The 22,535-nt window shown below is 44.2% G+C and overlaps 1 protein-coding gene across 1 annotated transcript in view; it reads right to left on the reverse strand.

The window, feature by feature from the left end:
• plekhh3 (pleckstrin homology, MyTH4 and FERM domain containing H3) overlaps positions 1-21,274 on the reverse strand; it is a 34,272-nt gene extending 12,998 nt beyond the window's left edge. The window contains exons 1-4 of the mRNA XM_080510793.1: positions 20,687-21,274; positions 15,445-15,500; positions 5,844-5,938; positions 1,130-1,312 (exon numbers count right to left, since the gene is read on the reverse strand). Of these exons, the coding sequence (XP_080366919.1) occupies positions 1,130-1,312; positions 5,844-5,938; positions 15,445-15,500; positions 20,687-20,821 (469 nt within the window). The 5' untranslated portion in view covers positions 20,822-21,274. The remainder of the gene's footprint in view (positions 1-1,129; positions 1,313-5,843; positions 5,939-15,444; positions 15,501-20,686) is intronic.
• Positions 21,275-22,535: the final 1,261 nt, after the last annotated feature.

Consider the following 22,535-nt stretch of genomic DNA (forward strand, 5'->3'; position numbering starts at 1 on the left):
TCTGCACATCATCTCACAGTGTGAATTAATTGAGAAAAAAAAAGAACAATGTGCTTTTTGTATTGGACAGCCTGCATAATGGCCAAGACTCCCTTTTCTTCACTTCCTCTCTCAGTTTCACTGAGGATCAAAGGTCAGCTTGTGGAGGAACCTCAGACCGCACCAAAACCAAAAAAAACAACAGTTATTCTGCAGATGTGTTCCTGCGCCAGCGTCAAGCCCCTATTCATTGGACAATACGCAATAAAAGTGAATACAGCGGCACGCTTCCCCCTCGTGTAGAGGAAGTCTTAGACGTGCCCCAGGCAGCATAACATGATCTGCAGCCCCACGGCTGTTATCAGCCTTTCCTGCTACGTGACTTAGCACCATGTTTCTCCCCCTGAAGTACAAACCCAACATATGGAGGTATTTCAACTGTAATCACAAGCAGGGTGCTAATTGTTTATTTTGAACCTGAGAGGAGCCTTTAAATTACTGTTGTAAAGGCTTAATGACACCAAAAACAGAGCTCTTGAAGGATGTGATATGACAAGAGGAACACATAGCTGTTTGGTATTGAAACAGAAGGGACTGCTGGATGCACACTTCTGTCCAGAAAAAAATCCCCTGGCATATTGAGTGAGGAGGAACTATATATGGCTTTTGGTTTACACAATGGTTTTGGCATTTTAAGTGGTTTGCTGATGTCAGCAGTGGCTAAATCCCGTGCACTGATGGACGGACAGGCAAGCGTGAATGTGAGAGGATGAGACGTGCAAAGTCATCCTGGTGACCTTTCCTGTACAGCAGACACTTTCCGTTTAGTTCTTTACGCCTTTTGTTTCCTGCATCCACGAGGGAGAAGGGAGATCCCCCCGCAGATTACAGAAATGAGAGGTTTGTAGACCAACCTTGGGTCAGGTTTGGAACTTCCCAAACAGGAAGGGACGAGGGCCGACAGCAGATTACCGACACACACTGACTTCAGAAAAAAAAAAAAATATTCCCAGGAACTTTTAAAAATGTCACTTCTCCATAAAGGGGATAACCACAGGTCTGACTGGATTTCACAGAAATTAGGGGCATGTATACATAGCTGTGAGTCAGCGGTGCCTCAGGCCAGACGTGTGTGCTTATGTACACTCACCTGTCTCCTTGTACGTCTGCTTGTCTGGCCAGATGACGGAGCAGAGGTTGGTGAGGACCAGCGTGCCCAGTCTGCGGGCGCCTTTCTCCGACCCCATGTAATAGTCGAGCGAGTCCTGGCTCAGCACAAACCAGTACCGACGCTGCTTGATCCACTTGCCTCGCACCTCCAGTAACAGCCAACCTTAAAATAGGACACACACACACACACACACACAGATAGCGGATCATGTGACGAGCCAACCTCAGAATGAAGCAACATGTGCCGTAATTGACTGGCAACAGAAATAAATCTGTTTTTAAAGCTGACTACTCAACCATTCACTTACACTTACCAGATCCCACCAAAGAAATGTGGATGTTGTGTACAACAGAAACAAAAGCAGGATACAACATTTCATAAATCAACTCAGTATTTACAACAGACACACTGTCAGATGTGAAATTTGAATTTCATGGCATCAACACGGATACACTCACGGAGACAAAGGTCAAGCGATGTTATAAAGAGATGTATTCCTTCATACAATGTGCAGCAGAGGACAACAAACTCGAATCATTAAGTGCTATCTTATGGTAACAATATGAATTAAGAGTCCTCAAAGTTCTGGTTAAGTTCTGATCTGAAGGTCTCTTAGGGTCCGTTTACATGAAAAGATGAAGAGATTTAAACCAGCCTACATCCTTGAGCGTCCTCTTTCCTGCAGAATTCCATTAAAAAAAATGAGCATTCACCTCAGGGAACTGATGCTTTTCAGGGTGCAAAGGGTAGTGATGCCAAAACGCTTCTGTTCATTCACTTTTGCATAGCTCTAAGTATCAACAATCAACTGTTAACATATCATTTAGAAATCAAGTAATCAGTACCTCCATCTGTATGCTCGAGTCCAGCGTGAGATACATTTTCACTCTCCCTACATGGTAGTGGTTAATACTCGCTACAACAACAGTGGAAAACACAAATAAAATCTGAATTACACACACCGAGACAGACATCTCCCTTTAAAAAGCTCTGTGGGTTCGGTTGCTGAAGAATTCAACCATTGCTGCAACTCCAAATCTCCATTTAGAATAAACCTAAAGGTATGTAATTGTTGGGGTAGATATGAGTGGATAAAAATGCAGCCAGATAATAGCACACGCTTTAAAGGTTGCGTGCAGCCAACGTAATTACCCCTTCAGAGGTTGAGAGAGAGAGAGAGAGATACTGTAACAGTGTGACAGAAGGAGACAAAGACTTGCTCAGAGGCATGACTGCTGGTCTCGTCGCCACAATGCAAGACTTTTGTGTCCAAAACTTCTGAGGGACTTTAAAATGACTGCACCAGCAGAGAGCCACTGTTCACAAAGCGGGGGCTTCTTACCCCCCTCGGCTATGCGTGCAAATTGTCCCACATACGTATTAAATCCCGGAGTAGATAAATGAACTACTTTAGTAAAGCTCCGTCTCGGTGCTGGCTGGAGGGAATCTGGCACAGGAGGATTGAAGAGTGCTGGCAGGAGGGTCAGAGTTTATCCAGAGGGCTGATGGAGAGTGATTAACAAGGACACCTGGACCAATATAAGGCTGAGTGGGGCTGCAGAAGGGGGCAGGGCACCGCCAGATACGGATAATGTCACTTACAGGGGGCAGGGTTGGAGAAATTGCACTACAGCCGGTGCAATTTAGTGATTATAGTTTACATTTTATCATGGTGTTGTGTAACAGGTTGATCAAACTTCCCTTTCACACACATCAAGCATGCGACTTCTCATCAAATACCTTTGCTTACCAGTGCTTGGGAATGGAGCTATGGCGGCTTAGGGAAATTCAATTTCTCTCGACCATTTTCTCAGTTAGGCTGCTCCAGGTTTAGAATGGAAATCTGATTCCATGCACTTTATGTATTACTATAAAAAAAAAAAAATAGCCCAAGTTCTCTTCATTAAAAGAAGGATCTGTGCTCATTATTAGAAGGAAAATAGGAACTTGGTAGCTATTATTTTCAGGATCGGCCAAAGCTCAGATGTGGTGGGAGCCGTTCATGTGACTGCATACGGCTTGTGACTGCTTTTCAAGCAACAATTAGGCAATTTCAAACCCTGTGAAAACAGTAATGACGCCACGCCAGCATCACTACTTCCTCTGTGGTCAGAAAGCTGCGTGCCACCTGTCAGCCGGCACTCATTTCAACAGCATCACTCTTCCCCCTGCTCACACTCGCCTCCTATTTACTTTCCTCTGCTCTATTTCTCCCCTCTCTCTCTCTGGTTTTTTTTTTAATCCCTGCCTCACAGTGGTTTTCCCAGGCAGTCGAAGATACTACTGCCTCGCTTCTGCTGTGAAATAAAAAAGAATAGAGAGGAGGGGATGAGGGCTGAGCCTCCCAGACTATGTTTTCCATTCTCAGAACGCCCGTATATGATATAAGTAGCAGCCTTGAACTCATCATAAACCCACCCAGTATAGCCCAAAGTCAAAACCCTGGAGGTACTTAACACCACGTCAGCAGGGGGAGGCGGCATCAAACCCAACGTGAAATGGATAAATAAAACTCATGAGGTAAGTCGGGCTGAGCTTGCTGACAGACGGCAGCGTCAGACAAGCCGACTGGGTGAGAAACACGGAGAGACGGGCACGCCTGGCACCGCGGCGCCCTGTCACAGACTCCCGACGTCCCACAGACGCCGCTCTTTAAAGCGACGGGGTAACGAGGAAAGCCACAAATGGGAGAGACGGAGAATAGAGGGAGAAAGAGCAGGAGACTCCACGGACCCCCTGCACACCCCTCCCGTGGACTTCCATCTGGATCCCATCTCTGCGGCCTGCTAATGTCTCCCCCGGGGGCCACGGCTCGCCCTTAATTTGTTTCATTTGTGACCTCTGACCCCTCACTGCCCCCCCCCCTTCAAACATCGACTGAGAAAACAATCTCTCTCTGTGCATTTTCATCTTTCTGCTGAAAGCCTGCTGTCACTGTCTGAGTACTCAGTGCTTGTTCCATACATTTACCTGCAAATCACATTAGAATTGAATGTGAACATTACAAATATGACTAAAAAAAGGATTTCAGTAAAAAAAACACAAAAAAACCACTAAGAAACTTTACCCAAACCTAAAAAAAATCAACTATACACTTAGCAAAAGCAGCCAAGTTAGTATTATTATCATCATTATCATTATCATTATCATTATCATTATTATGACTGCTGCATCAATTTCTTGGCATTTCATCAACACAAATAAATAGAATGAAAAAATATATATGCTTTCAAATCTTTGTGTGCAAGACACACAGCGTTAACTCTTGATGATATCCGACAGATCCAACGCGAGGTTACTGGAGCATGAGTGACTGAACCATGTGAGGAGTAATTTTCACTGGAAATCAACAAAGGTATGTCAATAATCCAATGTCGACATCTATCTTTATGATTCATCCTCACATCACCACTCTATATCTGCAATGTTGGTGTCCTATTTTAGATACGGGGGCGACATTCACCCCACATAGCCTCAGGATATCCTGCCAGAGAGAAAGAAAGGGACAAGGGAGGAGAGACCCTAATGGAGTCATTCTTCAAATCATATTCTAGTGCAGCGTATAGAGAAAAGGGATTATCTAACACCCCGAGGTGCCCTGCTGTGATTGTGCGGTCAAGTGAAGTGTAGCGGCCGATGATGATGATGAGGTGCAATAGCTCAGATCTGGCATGATGGCAGCTCAAAGGAAACCAGCTGTCCTGGTATTTTGGAGGGAAACCCTCCTCTTGTAACGGTGAGAGTGGGGACAGCACTGTGAGGGAGGGGCTCTCGCTGAGGGCGCATGGTAACTGCTGTCAGAATTAGGCAACGAGACTGTCGCCGCTCCAAACAGGACGTAACATATCCAAGCGCTGGCATATTCCCGCTCCAGTTCAGTGGCAGGCCAAGACAGAAAAAAAAACAATTAAAATGCGCGAGAATATCCTCTGAGATCATTCCTCAAAAGCATCAAACACCCGTGATGGGCCTCATGATGCCAGGAGCGAACCCTGACTTAAATACACACTCATGGTGGGAGGGACGAGGGGAAAGTAAGACGCTGGCTGCAGGAGCTGTGACACGAGACAATCAGGCCTGTGAAATCTACACCAACAACAAGAAACAGCAGCAGAGAGGGTTTATTTATTAACTGGAAACCAGATCAGAGTTGCTACTGGACATTTGTTGTTTGTTTTTTTACCTATTGCCCTACAGTTAAACTCCTGGGTTGGTAAAATTAAAAAGTCAAATGCACAATAGTAAAATACCAATGTACACAATACAAAAGTGGATCAAACAAAGTGGGGACTTCACATTTTTACTTCTAAAAAGACTAATGATTATTTGCCTATTTAACAATAAAATGTATTATTTTGTGTTATCAATGTGAAATTATGGTAAATAGCATGTGTATTTCACCTTACTTTTCTTACTGATTAAGCATCAAAACATCCTGATTGATTGGGAACCAATTACTCCTTTGCATATCCATGTTTATGTCAAGCAAAATGTATTTAAATACCTCAGTAAATTGTCCTTCTGGGAGCTTTATTTACTATAGTACAATGACTATAGTTAAGAGCCTATTTGTTTTTGAAGTGACCTCAGCATGGCAGTCTCATAACTGACTGTACAGGTACAGACCTTCAAATCAAGGAGTCGAGTACAGTGGTGTGATTTTCCGTGTGTGTGCTGCAGAAGTGAGACTCACCCTTCACCAGCACCTCGGGGTCCTCCTCCAGGCCCATCTTGCTCTTCTCAATGATCAGGCTCCTCATCTCGTCAGGCGCTTCAGAAACCGTATGCCTGTGAGGAGGAGTAGATGGAGAATGTAAATAACTCTGCTTCCCTCTCAACTCGAGCGTTCTCCTCGCCGCTCACTCCTATTGGACAGCTAATTGGCTCCTGGACACATGATTGGCTCGAACCAAGAGCCCCCTATCCTTCACGAGGCTCCATGCCAACTACTTTTAAAAGGGGGGGGAGTCGAAGGAGTGCCACGAATATCTGTCCTCCCCACTTTCCCTCCCTAGCAGCACGCAAGCCCACAACACACACTGATGTCTGCCACGCTCCCGCCGACAGCTCGTCCTTCTTTTATCACTCTGACCGGTGAGCCGATCGTGCGACTTAAAATAAACGTGACTCCGGCGACGCCGGGCTGACTCCCGGCCAGCCGGCTCACGCTGGTCCCAGGGAAGAGAGAAGGTTCACAAGGTCACAGCCTCGGGTAGTTAATACCGTACACATCAAAAACATCTGCAAAGCGCTGCTCGCTCTTCGTCTCTTTAATGCCCCGCCATCTGATTGCCTGGTTCGTCCTGTGAGCAAACTCAGCGTTGCTATCTGAAGGCAAGGAGCAATTCCAGCCAACTAGAACTGTGTGTGTTTTATCTCTCCTCGCTTGTTTATCTGATTACTTGTTTATTTTCTCTACTCCTCTGGGTGAGTAGTATCTGAAGTTTAGGTGACAAACGGCTTCTTCCTTCCTGTCCTCCTCCTCCTCCTCCTCCTCCTCCTGGTGGGATCACAGCTCAGGAAATGAATGGAGCAGTCCCTCCCACTGTTATTTGGCCTCTTTGTTACCTGTGGCTGATTTATGTGGTTATTGAGCAGTTGAATCTAGAAGGTTCCTCCTTATGGTACGTAGCGATAATCAATGAGTCCAAATATAGCCTTATCTGCTTCGACTCAGCTTACACGAGCCATTTCCGCTCTTCATGCGTGACCCGATCTCGTTGATATCACGGTTTGTCTGAGTGACCTCTGTGTCGTGACTTCTCATATGGACTCTATCACGCGTCCTCTCTCCATATGAGGTTGTTGATTCCAGCCGACTGGCATCTCTAATTCGAGCTAATGTCCAGACACTGTGAAACTCTATATGGAGGGCCAATTCTTCTATATGTGTGTGCAAACTGGTCTGGGGCATCACCAGAAAGCTGAAGACTCCGCAGTCTGTCACATTACACTCTGTTATGTTGTTTAACTAAGCCTGCTCGCCTGCGACTGCAGCAGCCTGCAGGGACCTCGTCAGTCCGCAGACTCCACTTAAAGGCATTAAAATAAACACAGAAATGTGAGGGCACCTCTTATATGAGGTTGTTAATAACCAGTGCTACATCATGGAGACATTCCCGATGCCCCGATGAGACAGCGGTGGGATCTACAGAAAAAAAATAAAACCCCAGCCAGAGATCAGTATGTAGACGGCTGTAAACAGGGCATGTAAATATTAAATGACTGGGATTACCGTCCGCTATTGTTTCAGCGTCTCAATTCCAAATTAGCCGGGTCCCGTCTGACCTTCTAACCGACCTATGCAACCACCAGCAGGATTCAAGTCGGTCATTGACAGAAATGAAAGGCGCAGCCTTCAGTTTCAGGCCATGATTGCTGCGGTGCAGTACCGTGCCCAGCGCAGAACAAGAAAAGATCGCGTGCTAGTTGGGTTTGTTTTGCACTCGCAATTTCATTTTCACATCAGACCATGACATGTCAACACAAGCCACGCTCTGTGGAAATTCTGCCAAAAACTTTAAAATCTTCCACAACGATCTTGTGTGCAGATCCTAATGCACTTGAGGAATTATTGTGTATTCGTACCAGCTGATGGCTCACCAAGACATAAACAGCAGAAAGGAGTCACAGTGTCCACATTCAGATCCCAATCTTCAGCATGTAAATAACACCAGCGCATGCACTGATATGCAAATCTCATGAAGCCATTATTTACTCAGAATAGACACCGTAAAACATATCAGATGTTGGAAGCGAGATATTTGACCAGCTCATTAGAAATATGACAGAAAATGCGACAAAAGCAACAATAGTGGGTCTTATTTATAATGATATTAAAAGAAAGATTCAATCTTATTAGCAATAGCCCAGTAACACATCAGGGTACCAAAAGAGCATTATGGAGAAGCAGACTCATTCTGATGTGTCATCTGAATACTTTTTGCCAAACTCGCACATAAATTTGAATTTCTGCCAGTTACAGGACTCTTCACATCTTTGATGAAATACGTCAACTTCAGGGATAAAATGGTTTATATTGATGTCAGGCCTCTGACATGATGGTGAAGATAATTAAAAACACATTAAATTGTGAATAACAAAGGGCTGAAGGAACCACTGTGGTTTGACAAAAAATATCATGGAGCCTCCTGGAAGCAGTTACTATTTTTAGGCTGCCTTCACACGACAAAGTCGTTATCTTGCGATAGTTAAAAAAAAAAAAAAAAAAATGATGCCCGTTTCTACAAAAATGGCAGAAATGCTGAAAACTATGTCGTTTTCATGACGGGTGCTGCTGTTTGTTTTCACACACACATGCACGTAGAGAACAACTTACCATAAACATTAAGTGTTTCATAAATGTTGCATTTTCCCCCCGTTTGAGTTGGAGCGTTGTCAAAGCGTTCCATCTTATGGCAGTTTCCAAAAAGTTGCATTTGCAGTGGTTTCAAGCATCATTGTCATGTACACAAACACCCAAAATGCAACAAAAGTTGAGCATTTTCACGACACCTTCATGTCTGTTAGTGTGGGCAGTTACTGCATTTCAGTTTGCACACGTGTCGCATGTCGCCATGCAAAAATCTTGTTGTTGATCTTAATAGACACAACTCTTTATCTATTTCACAATGCTGGATTTTTATCCTATCAATATTATTATGATTATGATTATGATTATGATTATTATTATTACACATTGTGGTTTCAGATGTGAGATCGTGAAGGGCTTCCAACAATTGGAGCTAACGTAACGTGGGCCAGACAATGCCACCCGTTCGCTGCTGTGGTAAACACACCCTGAAATTGAAGATCCACAAACAGTATAAAAAGGTCGTTCCCTGGGGTTTAAAGGGAATAAAAGACAACTGATTAAAAAAAAAAAAAAACCCAGAAGAAAATCCCTAATGGAGTTCAGGGTGAATGTCTGAGCCTTGTTGATGTGGGAGCTTTGGGTCTCCACAGCTGTCCAGCAGCCCTACAACCCCAACCCAGCCTCTGCCTCCGCCTCCTGCCCCCCTTTCTACCTCCCCCGCATTCCCAGAAGCTCCGACAGAGGTTGGATGGTGGGGCCTTTAGCGGGCAACTTCCTGTGGAGCGCAGGAAACAATTTGACATGGGGATTAGACAGTACGAAGAATAGAGCGACGCACATCCACAAATGGCACCCCTCTCTCTCCCTCTCCATCTCTCTCTCTTTTTTCCTTCCCCTTAAGGACTAAACATCAGGCGCTCCAGAGGAGGAGCATCATTTCAATGTCACGCTGCTCGTCCGGTGAAAAAACAAAACAAAACAACTTTTCCTCTGATTTGCAAAGTATAAACGATAAAGTAGCATCACGATTAGCTGTTAAGTTTAAGGAAGTAAAAGTGCAGTTGAGAAAACAGACTTTTGGGGAGTGAAAAGAATTTAGATCAGAGCAGGAGAGAGAAGGGAAGTTGCAAAAATAAAGCGTGATTTATGAGCGGGAAAAAAACCCATTTCTCTCCATGCATACAACCACAGATATCGCATGCAACAGCAAATCTAAAGCACATATTGACGTTCTGTGCAGTTGCCTCTGTAACACCATCTGTCTTTCATGCTGAAGTGAAAGGCCACATCGTCGACAGCCAGCGAGGCCTTGAGATATTGTGACATGTGGCTGGCAATGGCACAAACTGTTCAATTCAGATTTAACCACCATTATTTGTCAACACATACATACTGTGTTTCCCTTGCTCTGTCAGTTTCACAGATGATACTTCGTCTGTCTTTTATTTTGTTAAATAAACAACAACAATTGGAGAAAAAAAAAGATTCCACACATACACGCACACATATCAGCTTCCTGCTTAACCATACATACCAGGTCAACTGTCATACACTGTAGCTGCAATCATTACTGGAGCTTTTTCAACCTGCTCATTTGAAAACCTGTTTCGCTGCTTTTCTTGTGGGCTGTTAAGAATGACACATGTTAACAGTCGAGTGGCGGAAAAATGTCAAGCTGTTCAGAAACTGACTCCACTTCTAAACTGTGACATTATTGTACCAACCAAGCTGACAAACACATATATCATAAGCCTGTATTATTAAGTCAAACACAGGTAATAGGCGTTCCCACCCTGTGGTCAGGTCGAATTCGGCGAATATTTGCTGAAAATACGAGGCGATGGAACTCTGTGCAAAAACACTTTAAGGGAGAGGTGTCAAACATCAGGCCTAAAAACAGCCAACAAGAGGCTCCAATCTGGCCAAATTAAAAAAACCAACAACACTCAGACTCAAGCTGAGATATCAGTGATGCTGCTGTTAAAGATAGCAAACTACTCAAAGTCATGCTGTCAGGGTGAGTTTGTAAAAATGTGCATATGCGTCAGCTATAGGAGAACGTTTTTTGACATTTCACTGTGTCCCAGAAGGCTTCATTAAAATCTACTTAATGTTGAGCTTGGAGTAATTTTTTTGGGAAGTAATTGTTTTGTTTGGCAAAAATATGGACATTTTCATCATGTATACTCTGCACAACAACAAAATCTAAAGGTTATTATGGTACTATTTTAAGGTCTCCCTTCCGACCCACGGCCCCTCTCTCTGCCCCGCCCTTTGGGCGGGTGCAACACAACACACAAGCGAATCAGGGCGGTATCAGTCATGCACACGCCAACAAAGGCCTCAAGAGACGTCAAATCGGCCAAATCGGACGAGTGATAATGTGTAGTTGCCACTGTCTCGGTGCACCTTTATTTCGTGTGGAGTAATACATGCAATTACTGCTTTTGACGACTCTTTACGTGGCACTGGCCCCGTCCACTGTGCTGCTGCGTTAATGTCATATCATTCCAGGCTATAATTACAAGCAATTCAGTCAGAAATGCAATTTTTTTTAACTCGTTATAATTCCAGATTTGTGAATTAGTGAGAAGCAGAGTGAGGAAATACAGCCTTCGCTCATCAAATTTTCATTAAAAAATGTTGCCTGAAAATATTAAGCATTTTATATTGAAGTTTAGTAGAATTATCAAGATAGTTCCTAGTTATCTCTATTAATTTGCCAATACTCACTGGACTTCCCGCTGAACCCATTAAGTGGATGCATTGATTTCTTCAAATCAACTGCATGTATAGTATATATACATTAGTCCTCCATAGTGTGGAAGGTTCACCCCAATTCATGAGTAGATGAGTTTTCACGGTGACACACTTAAAGCCGGCTGTGTGAGCCGTTCAATGAGTCGATTACTCTGCGTCTGGTGGCTGCTGCTGGAACGATGAGCCATTGATTTCAGTCCAGGGTCTAATCATGAAGCCGAGACACTAATTAAAGTTGAAAAAAGCGGCGTCCTTGCTGTCGGGCTCGAACGACCGCAGCAGAGTGTCCTGGCTTCCAAAACGAGTCCTTGAACAAGTGGATATGCAGGAAATGATCCCTGTGTTGCAGGAATAGTGATCGGTTAGTTCAGGTGGGTGCAGCAGCAGGTAACATCTGAGGTTCAGGAGGATGAATTGACTTTTCATTTGGAGGATGAAATAGTTATTTTTCATCAAAACACACATTTGGGGATCAAAATGTTTCTTGGAGAATGATCAAAGTCTTTTTTGTTCAAAATCACAAGTGTCACAGTTATGACAGCTGCTGACTATATATAAAGGCTTACCAGACATTCAAAGAGTTTAGTTGTTTATTGCCAATTGGCTACAGCCTTTTAACAATAATATCTAATCTTATAAACTGGAACACATTAGGAAGTCCAGCATTAACCCACCCACATTTAGAAAACTTCATGTTAGAGGACAAACCGCAATATCTTTGACAATTGTTTTTAAATAAAATACAGCAAGTTAGACTGTAGCACTCAGTAATCACAGATTCTCTCTTTTTCTTTATCCAGTCCTGATCCCCTCCCCCACCGCTGACTGCATGGGCCTCTGGCTCAAACTGGGCTGGTGGGAAAATGGGAATGTGGTGATTAAGACTGGGCCTATATGACCTCCCAGCTAAAAATACACTGTTTACTCAAGACCACTGCCAAGAAACTCTGGACTAGGCAGAGGGAAAGGAGAAAAGTCATGTTTTGAGACCAGAGGAGGAGGGGTGTGCGACAGGAAGTCTGAGTTTGTGCCTTGGCGAATCAAGCGTGTGCTGTCAGCAAGAAATCCTACAATACGGGTAAGAAGACGAGCGAGTGAGTTTAGTCTGAATGAAGTCATTCTGATTGTGAACCGTGGAGGGTGCGAGTCAAAACCTTCTATTTCTGTTTGATGCTGCGGACGCGGCCGGTTTGTGATGACTGGACGGGTGACAGACAGGACGACAGACATCCAGACTGGCAATTAGCAGGGGCCCACTACTGAGCTTTATGCAAACACCCGCTTGTTTCACGCGCACACACACACACACACACACACACACACACACACACACACACACACACACACACACACACACACACACACACACACACACACACACACACACACACACACACACACACACACACACACACACACCCTCTCTTTTTCTCTTACGCATACATTCACACACACAGGAAACACATTACTAAACACTGAGGCCATTACTGCCACACAGCTCACATAAAGACACGTCCAGCGTCTGACAGTCAGAAGATGATGACAAAGCAGAGGGAACAGATCGGGAGATGGAAGTTCTCAAGTGTCACCTTTCTTTTTGGTACAGTTTGTTCTCAGCCACGAGTGCAAGGATATGAAAAGATAGTGACGATGTAAGACGGAGCCGAGTGTGAGCGCATGATGCCAACTGAAAGACGGGACAGGAGAGACATGTCCATCATCCACAGCTCCAGTAACAGGCCTGGAAGAGAATCTGGTGCAAACGCACATTTGTCAGGATGCTAAAAACTGCACCACCAGATTTATCTCTGGAGTTATACAAGTTATAGAACAAGTCAGCTAAATGACTTTTCTCTTTGCTTCACTACTTAATTCAATTCTGCTCATGGAATCACCTTTTCTGTCACTTTGTTTTCTTTTCTTGATCCACTGCTTCCAGTGTAGAGAGGTATTATTATACTAATTCTATGGATCCTCCTATAAAGCTGGTAGAATTCTTAGTATTACTCATGGTATTACCATTTATTCGTCTCAACATAGATTATGTATTTGTGAGTCGATGTAAATTACTGTTTGTTGACCTTTTTGTGTTGGATGTGTTTGGCTCATTTGTATGCATGCATGTCTGAAGCATGTCCAGACATGCCCGCCTGCTTACATGTTGCTGCAATGCTTATAACCTGTTTACACTGGAAATCCATCTTTTATTATCTGTTACAGGTGTTATTTTGTTTTTTGTTTTTAATTATCAGTTACCGTATATTTATTATTGTCATGAAAATTCATGTATGAACTTTTAACTCAGTGATTCTCTGACATGACAGGGACTAACAGGCCATGCTTAAAAATGGATATTTCCCCTTCTACAGTTTCAGAAATAACATTGTTCACACTAAAAATCTGCATAAAGGTGTTGTTAAGAGCTGCTGTCAGCATGCCATATCTGTTTGTGGCAGTCTAACACCAAGCATAAAGTTGCTGCTCCTCCACAAAATAATGCATTTGTTATTGTAAATGCAAAGAAGCCAAAAGCCTTTGCACAAATGCAAAAAACAACCAAGCTCTACTTTGTCCATTGAAACTCATCACAGTAGCCAAACTATAAGCATAGGTTATACATATGTATACATATGATACATACATATGATGCTAATGATGGCTGGAGTTTTCAGACAGAATAATTTTCGGTGACTTAAACAAATGGCCCAAATGCAATGAAATCGTATGTGGGGCCTCAGACATGTACCCACCGCTCTGAGGGGCAGGATCTATCTTCCTCCTTTATCACATGAAACCGAGAGAGGGACAAATGATCAACCTCAGTCCACCAGAACCAATTCCCTCTGTTTTTCACGGTCACATTAGAACTATAATTTAATATATAAACTTTTCTATTTTCAAACAATTAAAATATGGACAAAAAGAAATCAGGAAGTAATCCAGAGCTGCGTGTTACGTTAAGTGAAACATGATATGGCACATCACAGTGTTCCGACTAATCAGACCTTGATTTGGCTTTCCCCTCGCACGTCTGAAAATCTGGGTGTGTCTGCTCATTGGCCAGGTAATGACCAAGGACCCTGCTCTCTAATCTCTGCACCCTGCCTGATGATTACAGCCAGGCTTTCAACACACTCCCTTTAGAACCAGCAGTTAATTATGCCATGTGGCCCGAGGCCACCTCCACTAAGCCGTCGAAGTGACATACACACACGCACACACAGGCACGAGCCACACCTCTTCTGGGAGTGCTGCTGAGGTACGACTGAGTCACCCTGTCCTGTCCTCACTTCTTTCCTTCCTTCTTTCTCTCCAGAGGGAGTCCAGATACAGCGAGTCCTGTTTGACCGCAACAAAACGGGCCCTTTTTCAGCACACCTACACACTTCCTGAGGCAGCTCTATTTCTGTTAAGAGCCGTCGCCGACCCTCGTCTATTCATTTGTGGTACATTATATGTCTTACAAGTTGTGCTTTGTGACTCACCGCCTGTGATTCGGCAGATGTACAGCAAAGATTGTGGACAAGGGGGAAACAGGGGGAAGATAAGGGCATGATGCCAGAGATAGAGTGGAGCAGCGCCTGGCTACATCACTGTCTGAGATCACAGCCATGCACTAATAGTCTGGATCAAGCCCTCCGTGAATCACTGCTTTTCATTGTCACTAGCATTCACTTGCAAATCACATGACCAATTGAATTTCATTACATTGTAGGATGCATAGTGGCTCCTCAGTGCGCAGCCTACAAACTCACAGCTTAATTGAATTTGTTGATGTGGAAGCTGGGGAGAGTTAGCCTGACATTACAAGTTTGCTCACCATTGTATAGGCAGTTAAGTCACCCCGAAGACTGACATATTGGCAGATGTCGCCTCGAATGACAGCTCAGCTAACCTCGACAACAATCAGGAGTTAACCAAGCCAAGGATGACTTACAATGGGCACAATATCAGTCACCGAAGTGCAACTGCGGCTGGGAAATGTCCAATTATCTGCCAATGTCCATGTGACACTATACCATTCGCTTGAAAACTCGTGAGGAGAAGCTCATGAGATACTGCAGAGGAAGTGAGAAAACAACTATATACCACTGTGTTTGCCTGAGAACAAATTAACAAAAAAAAAAATCCACAACACTCAGAGGAACTAAACAAGAAAAAGAGGGAACTACGAGTTCCTATAATGCGGGGGAGAAACTTTTTCTTTCTCTTGTCTTACCCATTTGTCCCATTGGCTGTGCGTGTTGGCTGCGAAACAGTCACCTCAGCTGGAGTCTGTCAACAGAAGAGAGAGAGAAAAGGGTAAATAGACGATAATGTAACACAAACAGAAGTCTATCCTGCGAACCAGTGCACAGGTTGGAGCAATCCCTCAATGGTTTGCCTTCAGTGGCCATGTGACAGTAGAGCATGGAATCGTTGCTGGCAGCCTCAGCACATAGCTGCACTGTTCCTGTAATGCTTGGCTTTCACTTGCAAGGGGGTAAAGCTGGTGGGGAGAAATATGGCATGCAAAACACGATAGTTTAATGCAAGAGCTGGGAACACAGGGATCTTTTGTGCGAAAGCTGTTTGCACCCTGATCATCACAACCTCAAATATTGTTATTCAACAAACGATCCAACAGGGTTAACCTAAAAATAACCTCAGTTTTATAGATTGCGCTGAAAAAAAGGGAGCAATTGTCTTCAACTAGATAGTTAGAAATGCTAAAATCTCAGGGGGGAAAATCAGCACTTTTTCTTGTGAAAGCGACTATGTATAATGAGGATTATATGACAAACGCAGCTATAAATCTTGATCCCGAGCCAAATATGAGAGAACTGCATCCAGCGAATGTATTAAATTGCATGCATGCTTCTTGGACACAAGTTTTGTGTGGAAATTGGAGTTAGTGCTCCCACTGACTTCCATTGGCTGACATGTAAAATCAAATTTCATGGGTGGAACAATGACCTTTTCATACCAGGACTCCCCCTGTTAAGCAGAAGATGGGAGAGGATGTGTCATTTCAAAGTGCCCTGGCCCCTGGCTTCCCAACCTGACCTTGGAAAACCCCATCAGACATCAGAGCTCGCCTGTGTGCAGTTTGGACCGATTCCCTGGTGTGCAGAGTGGCCCTGTGTGTCCCCGTGGCCTGACTTGTTGTCTCTGTGAACCACAGCCTTGAGCCTGGTTCTGCGGCCGCCGCGGCCCAACCCGGGGGTGTTGGCCTACCTGAAACACTATCCAGGTCAGCTCTGGGCCCCCTCACAGTTCATACACCACACTTTACTACTGGGCAAACTATCCTAAGTATAGCCATGGTCCCACAAAAACAGTCCACCTCTTCTTTATAGATGGCTCCAAAATAACAAAGAAAACATGAACTGCAAATTTCAACTGCAAGTTTGTAACGCGTGCGTGTGTGTGTGTGTGTGTGTGTGTGTGTGTGTGTGTGTGTGTGTGTGTGTGTGTGTGTGTGTGTGTGTGTGTGTGTTGTGTGTGTGTGTGTGTGTGTGTGTGTGTGTGTGTGTGTGTCTGACAGATGGACTCTGAGAGCAATCGGGAAAGATGATGGTTTGGATGATGACATTTCAGTAATGTTTAACTCAGAGGAGGTATTGTAAATATCAAACGAGACAGACAAAAAAAAAAAACCTGAACAGTGTCATAAAGTTACTCATCAATGGAATAGAGTGTGTATGATAATTCCCTATCCTTGCTCATAACTGTACAGTAGATGATTCAGCCAAGCCAGAATCCCTCAAGAATAAATCGATACAGACAGCCATGACCAGGAAAAAAAGCATTTCAACTCCAATTACATCAAAAGCGAGAGAAATAAACCAATATTCTTTCAATATAAACTTATAGGCTGATCAAGAAACTACACGACAGGTAGATGAAGTCAGAATACTTTGATTCAACCTTCAGAAACTCCAAAAATTCACAGAAGACGAGCAGTCCAATAAGAGTTATTGGGCTGTGGGATGAGGAATAAGGATAGCGTGCGATGCAGAGCCCTGGCAGAAAATGTCTTTTGGACGGGCAAGGGATGAATCACTCCAGTCTTGAATGGAGCATGGAGGGAAAAGAGGGAAAGATGCCGTGATGTGTTCGTTCCGTAGCCGACTTCCGTTCTCGCTTTCCCCTAGTCCTCGCTCTCTTTTCTCTCTCCCTTCAGCTCTCCTGGGAGGCTGAGTAACCAGGAGGAAATGCTTGGGCTCAGCCAGTGTCGGCCTGAGGACCAGATGTGTGGCCTGGAGGTGGTGAGGCAGAGACGCAACGGAAACCAAATATAAACCAGCGTACCGTGACACCTCTGAAGGCAGAGGGCAGCAGTGATGGTTAATGGGACCCGCTCTCAGCGAAGCTTGGACTGTGCCCGTTTGTACATTCACGGGATCCGCTGCAGCGCTACAGCCCACGCTTACTACAGCGTTTTCGGGCCCAAACACTCTGCGGTGGTAGTTTATTGGTAAACGTGACTCCACATTGCATAAAACTCAATAAAGGTTTGAGTGGAAACATGGAAAGGAGAAAGAATGACGGATGTCCTGAACTAAAATTAGTTCCTCGCTGTCCCAACACTGGAGGCATTCAGCTCAGGGTGACTGTTTGGGCAGCTGTTGAAGAGCAGTTTCTTTGAATGAGGACTGTAAACATCAAGGAAAAAGGTCCTAACATGGCCCTGTGCACTCCAAGGCCAAGCCTTCGCTCGCGTCAGCACTGACTCACGATTCCAACCTCAGTGTGAAGAGTCCTGGCGAAAAGTGGCGTGTTACCTACGGTTTTGGTACTATTGGCGCGATGCAGCTTTGCGTCCACTCCGACAGGCTGCACTGCGTTGCGTGGCATCCCCTGGCTACATGTCGGAGGACAGTGGTGAGGCTTTTGGGAGATTCCATCAGGCCTGCGGGTCACCGTGGTCAGCCCTGGCAGGGAGCTGCACAAAGGCCCACTAAACAGTATGTTTGAGTATTTTGAAGTGGCGCTCGCAAGGAGGTTTGACGAGCTGTCTACAAGTGTGAGTGAATGTCGCCCAGATCAAACGATGGGCCATAGTCCTGAGGGGCTTTCCCCTCAAGCCACCTTCATCCTACTTCCACCCTACACCACCCCCTCTGCTGACACTATGGAAAGACAAACACTATCAGCTCAATCTGTTTATTCTGTGGGGAGCGGCTACAGGCAGTGCAACAGTTGTTCTGTCAAATATTGGTGCGCTGATGCTATTGGCTACGAACGTCCATCTGTCGTCTTAATTATTGGCCCAACCTCAGCAATTGATACTGAAATACAATTTTCTGTACTGAGCCGCGACACGGATACAGAGAATGAAGGACTCGCTGAAGTGAATCATTTGCCCGCAGGAAACAAAAGATCAATAGTCGACAACTCCACACAATCTGGGTGGGTTCATTCTGAGGAGGGCAAGTTCAGCCGAAGTGAATAATTCACAGCTTTTGGTTGCTAGAAAAATACAAGGCCAAATGCCACAATCAATAGGGTGAGTCCATCTATCAAGCCCTTATCTGCCAAACCAAACAACCCTAATCACGTGTCAAAGATTGACTGTTTCTCAAATAAAATATATCAAGTAGACACATTTAACAGCTATTTCAATATAAGGACACGCTCATTAATATTGATGTGGATGAATAAAGGAAGTCATGACTTTAAACATTAAATTGAATATTGCTGTTGCAACTAGCATAGAAAAAACATTCACCACCATACATAGTAAAGAATCATTTACTATCATTTACATTCACGTCTTTCCACATTCAACTTTCAAACAGAATTTTATTTAATCATTATATAAACTTTTTTGGGGCACAGTGTGATAGTTTAGGGTAGCTTTTGTACCATTGGCCTGGTGTTCATGGTCCACTGGTTAGGCTATAATCCAGTGAAAGGACCCTTCATCTTCTCTGATCACAAGGATTGAAAGTGGCAGCACTGACTTCAGAAGGCTTGGCTCAACACGCAAAGACTGATAGCGAATGACTAACAAAATCAAACATAGTTATTCTTTATTATAGCTATGCTACCACAGTTTCCCCCCGATCCAATCACTGTCCGGGTTAACATCTGCACATATCAGTGAATAATGTCAGTGTTGACGTCAGTGAGTGACTTTTTTTAAAAAAAAGAACCATGTTGGCTACTTTCATGAGAGCGGGGTGGGACTTTTGTGAGTTAAAACTGGCAGGTTTTGTCAACGTTTATCTTTATAGGAAAGACATTTTAATCCGACAGTCCATTTGATTCTTTGAATGATCTGCAATTCAATGAAACACATCAACCACGTACAATTTGGCACCCAGAGCACAGTGTCATTCTCATGACAGCCTGGGAAGGAACACAACCTCTGTATCTCACTTCAGAAAGCCATCAGGCAATTCCATTGGGACATGTCGCAGCGTCTTGTATTGATTGTGGATTTAAAGCACAGTTAGGTTCTTTTGACCCCCGATGTGGAACCAGATGGTACATTATGACCACGGTACGCTGTGCACACCACCTATCTGAATAACCCCCAACAACAGATGTTGCTGTTATCTGCTGGCTGTTGGAACACCGTTAGACTCCTGTTGGGCAAGGAACCATGCAAAACGTTTCTGTTCGCATTGTTGTCATGCAAATTGCTGTAGTGTTGCACTGGTTGGTTGCAAGCACACAAAAGGGCCAATAACAGATAAGCTAGATAATCAGGTGGCTTTAAGTAGTATTACCTATATCTGCAGAACTCCACTGCTGATGCAACACTTATCTTAGCTGCACATAATACCTATACAGCACAATACCAATTTAGTTTATGCTGCAGTTAAAGGCAAAATTATGTGAAAGTTGTCCTTATGAAAGTAAGTCTGATGTGTGTATTGGAAAGAAGTCCTGAAAAAATATTTTACAGTGGGTTTTTCTGAGACAGTGTAGCAAAAGAATTGCATGTTGGGTTATACAGAAAGGGCCTACCTCGATTCAAAGCAACAATGCCCCCTCACAAGTGGGTGGACAATGCTGAACTCTCTCTGGCTGATCAGATGACTAACATTACAGAGAAGACAAGGCCACTGTCTTACTTGCAATCCAGCAGATAGAGGCCAGATACACGGGGACGGGTCAACACACTGAGTTTTACAGCTTGCGACTGAGCATGCACGTGTGAATGTTATGGCTCAATGTTTCATATGAAACCGTGCAACATTTAAACTTAGTGGAACATCGTGCGGATATAGGGTTTCACCCTGCAAACACATGATTGCCCCAAAGTTAGCTGCTTACACAGGGTGCTTTTATTATCATAAATCCTAATCAATATTTACTCTGTCAGAAAAAGCAACTTTGCACAAACTGCATAAAGGTGTAATTACAGTCCTGATGCTGATCATCTTAATATGATGTGCAATGCAATCACTTGCTACTGACACTAAGTGCAGAGAGAAGCAGTGTGGTGCAGGTGGAGCGCAGTTTACCCGTCCATTGGGAGTCAAGTCCTCCTTGTTGCGCAACTCAAACGACTCTTCCTCCTCTTTCTCCCCATAGTCCCGTCCGAGCAAGCTGAAGCCCTGTCTGCAGCACAGAAACCAGCAAACTCCTTGCAAAGGCATTCAAATGGGGTTACGTGCGCCGGGTCGTGCAGCCCAGGTCGGTGAAGTTAACAGCCGCCGAGTCGCCTCGGCTGCAAGTGAGTCCAGGAGCTGCTGCGTCGGAGCAGAGCGCCTCTCCTCTCCATAGAGACCCAGCAAACAGGAGGAGGATGGGGAACTTCAGATTATTCTGTCATGCCTGCCACGGAGACTGAGACATGTCCATTCTCTAATAAAACCAACAAGATATTTAAAAAATAAAAAAAAAAGAAGAAAGAAAGAAATCCTCCGGCTTCCAGATGCGTCGACAACTTTGCTGTTCCTGTTTGGACTATTAAAAAACAAAAAGAAAAAAAACCCAAAGTACTTCACACAGAAACGCCAAAGCTCTGCGTCTGAGAAAATAGGCTCTGTTAAGTCTTTATATCTTTTTTTCTCCTGTCCTGCGCTCAGTAACGTGAGCGCGCACCTTCGTCGCGCTGCGACCGACTTGTGAGTTTGAACAAAAGCATGGAGACTGGATAGTAGAGCCAGGCGAGGCCACGCCCACTCAGCTCAGGTCCTCGCCTGCCATTGGCTGAGCGCACACACTCCCCAGAATGACCCGCCTCTGGCCACGCCCCCTACACACTGACAAGCGCATCACATGTCCGGATAACAGTAATGGAATAATCCAAAGCAGCAGATGGATCCATAATGCTCAATCTGTCGGACTCATCAGGCCAGGAGGTTTCAATATGTGGGATGAAAGCACAACCCAACACCCCACATCTCCCTCTTGTCTCGTGCCAAATACTAATTTATGAATGTTGAATTTAAAATGACCAATACTGTGGCATACTGTATATTGGGAAATACTTTTAAATTCCATGAAATGATATTGTCTTGCGCGTAGCACTCTTTCAATTTAAAATCCGCAACTGTTATTACAGATGTCTGGAGCAGTGATTCCCAACCTTAGTCTTTGGAGGACCCACATTTTTAACATTGTAAGTCTAGGCAACCCCACCAAACCACGCCAGGCCCTGTACAAGTACAGAAAAAGTTGAAGCAAGTTCATAACAATGATAAGTTCCTTTTCTCCGAGGGTAAACACTTTGGGTTTACACACATTATCAGTGTGTGGTGGACTGGTGCCACTTTCATTTGCTGGTTCTTCAACAGATGCATTTACCTCTAAATGCGTCTATTGCTTCTATTAAGACATATTCTATGCAACTCTCTTTGTACACTCGTTTCCTTTTTGACCTTTTTCCTCTTTTATGTCTGCCATTTTATCCTTCCGCCATTTACTCATTGAATGTTAACCCTTAAAGCTACTGCTGTGACATAAGTGACATTACTTTCCTTATGTTCCTATTTCATTTGAAGCACCATTATCCTGGTACCGTTGTCTCCAGGTGATGGAAGGAGTAGTTTTGAATCCCACCGTTGTGGTTCCCTCGACTGATCAGGTTTGTATCCAGGACGGCATCAGGTGTAAATCTTCAACTGATCAATTCGTGTGAATCACATTATTAACTGTGGTGTCTCCAGAAAGCAGCTGAAACATATTCACTCTCTCATCTGTCTGATATCCTCATGCCAGCTATCAATGTGTATGTAGGTCTGGCTCCCTGTAAAGCATCTTAAGAGTAGTTTTTTTTTCTTTTGGTGGATTTCCCAAAGGCCATATGGGAGAACCTCCAATGAGGAGGAGGTTCCAGACCCTACTGTCCGTTTCCAGTGATTTCTG

This window comes from Blennius ocellaris (assembly GCF_963422515.1).
Source record: "Blennius ocellaris genome assembly, chromosome: 16".
Classification (NCBI taxonomy): domain Eukaryota; kingdom Metazoa; phylum Chordata; class Actinopteri; order Blenniiformes; family Blenniidae; genus Blennius; species Blennius ocellaris.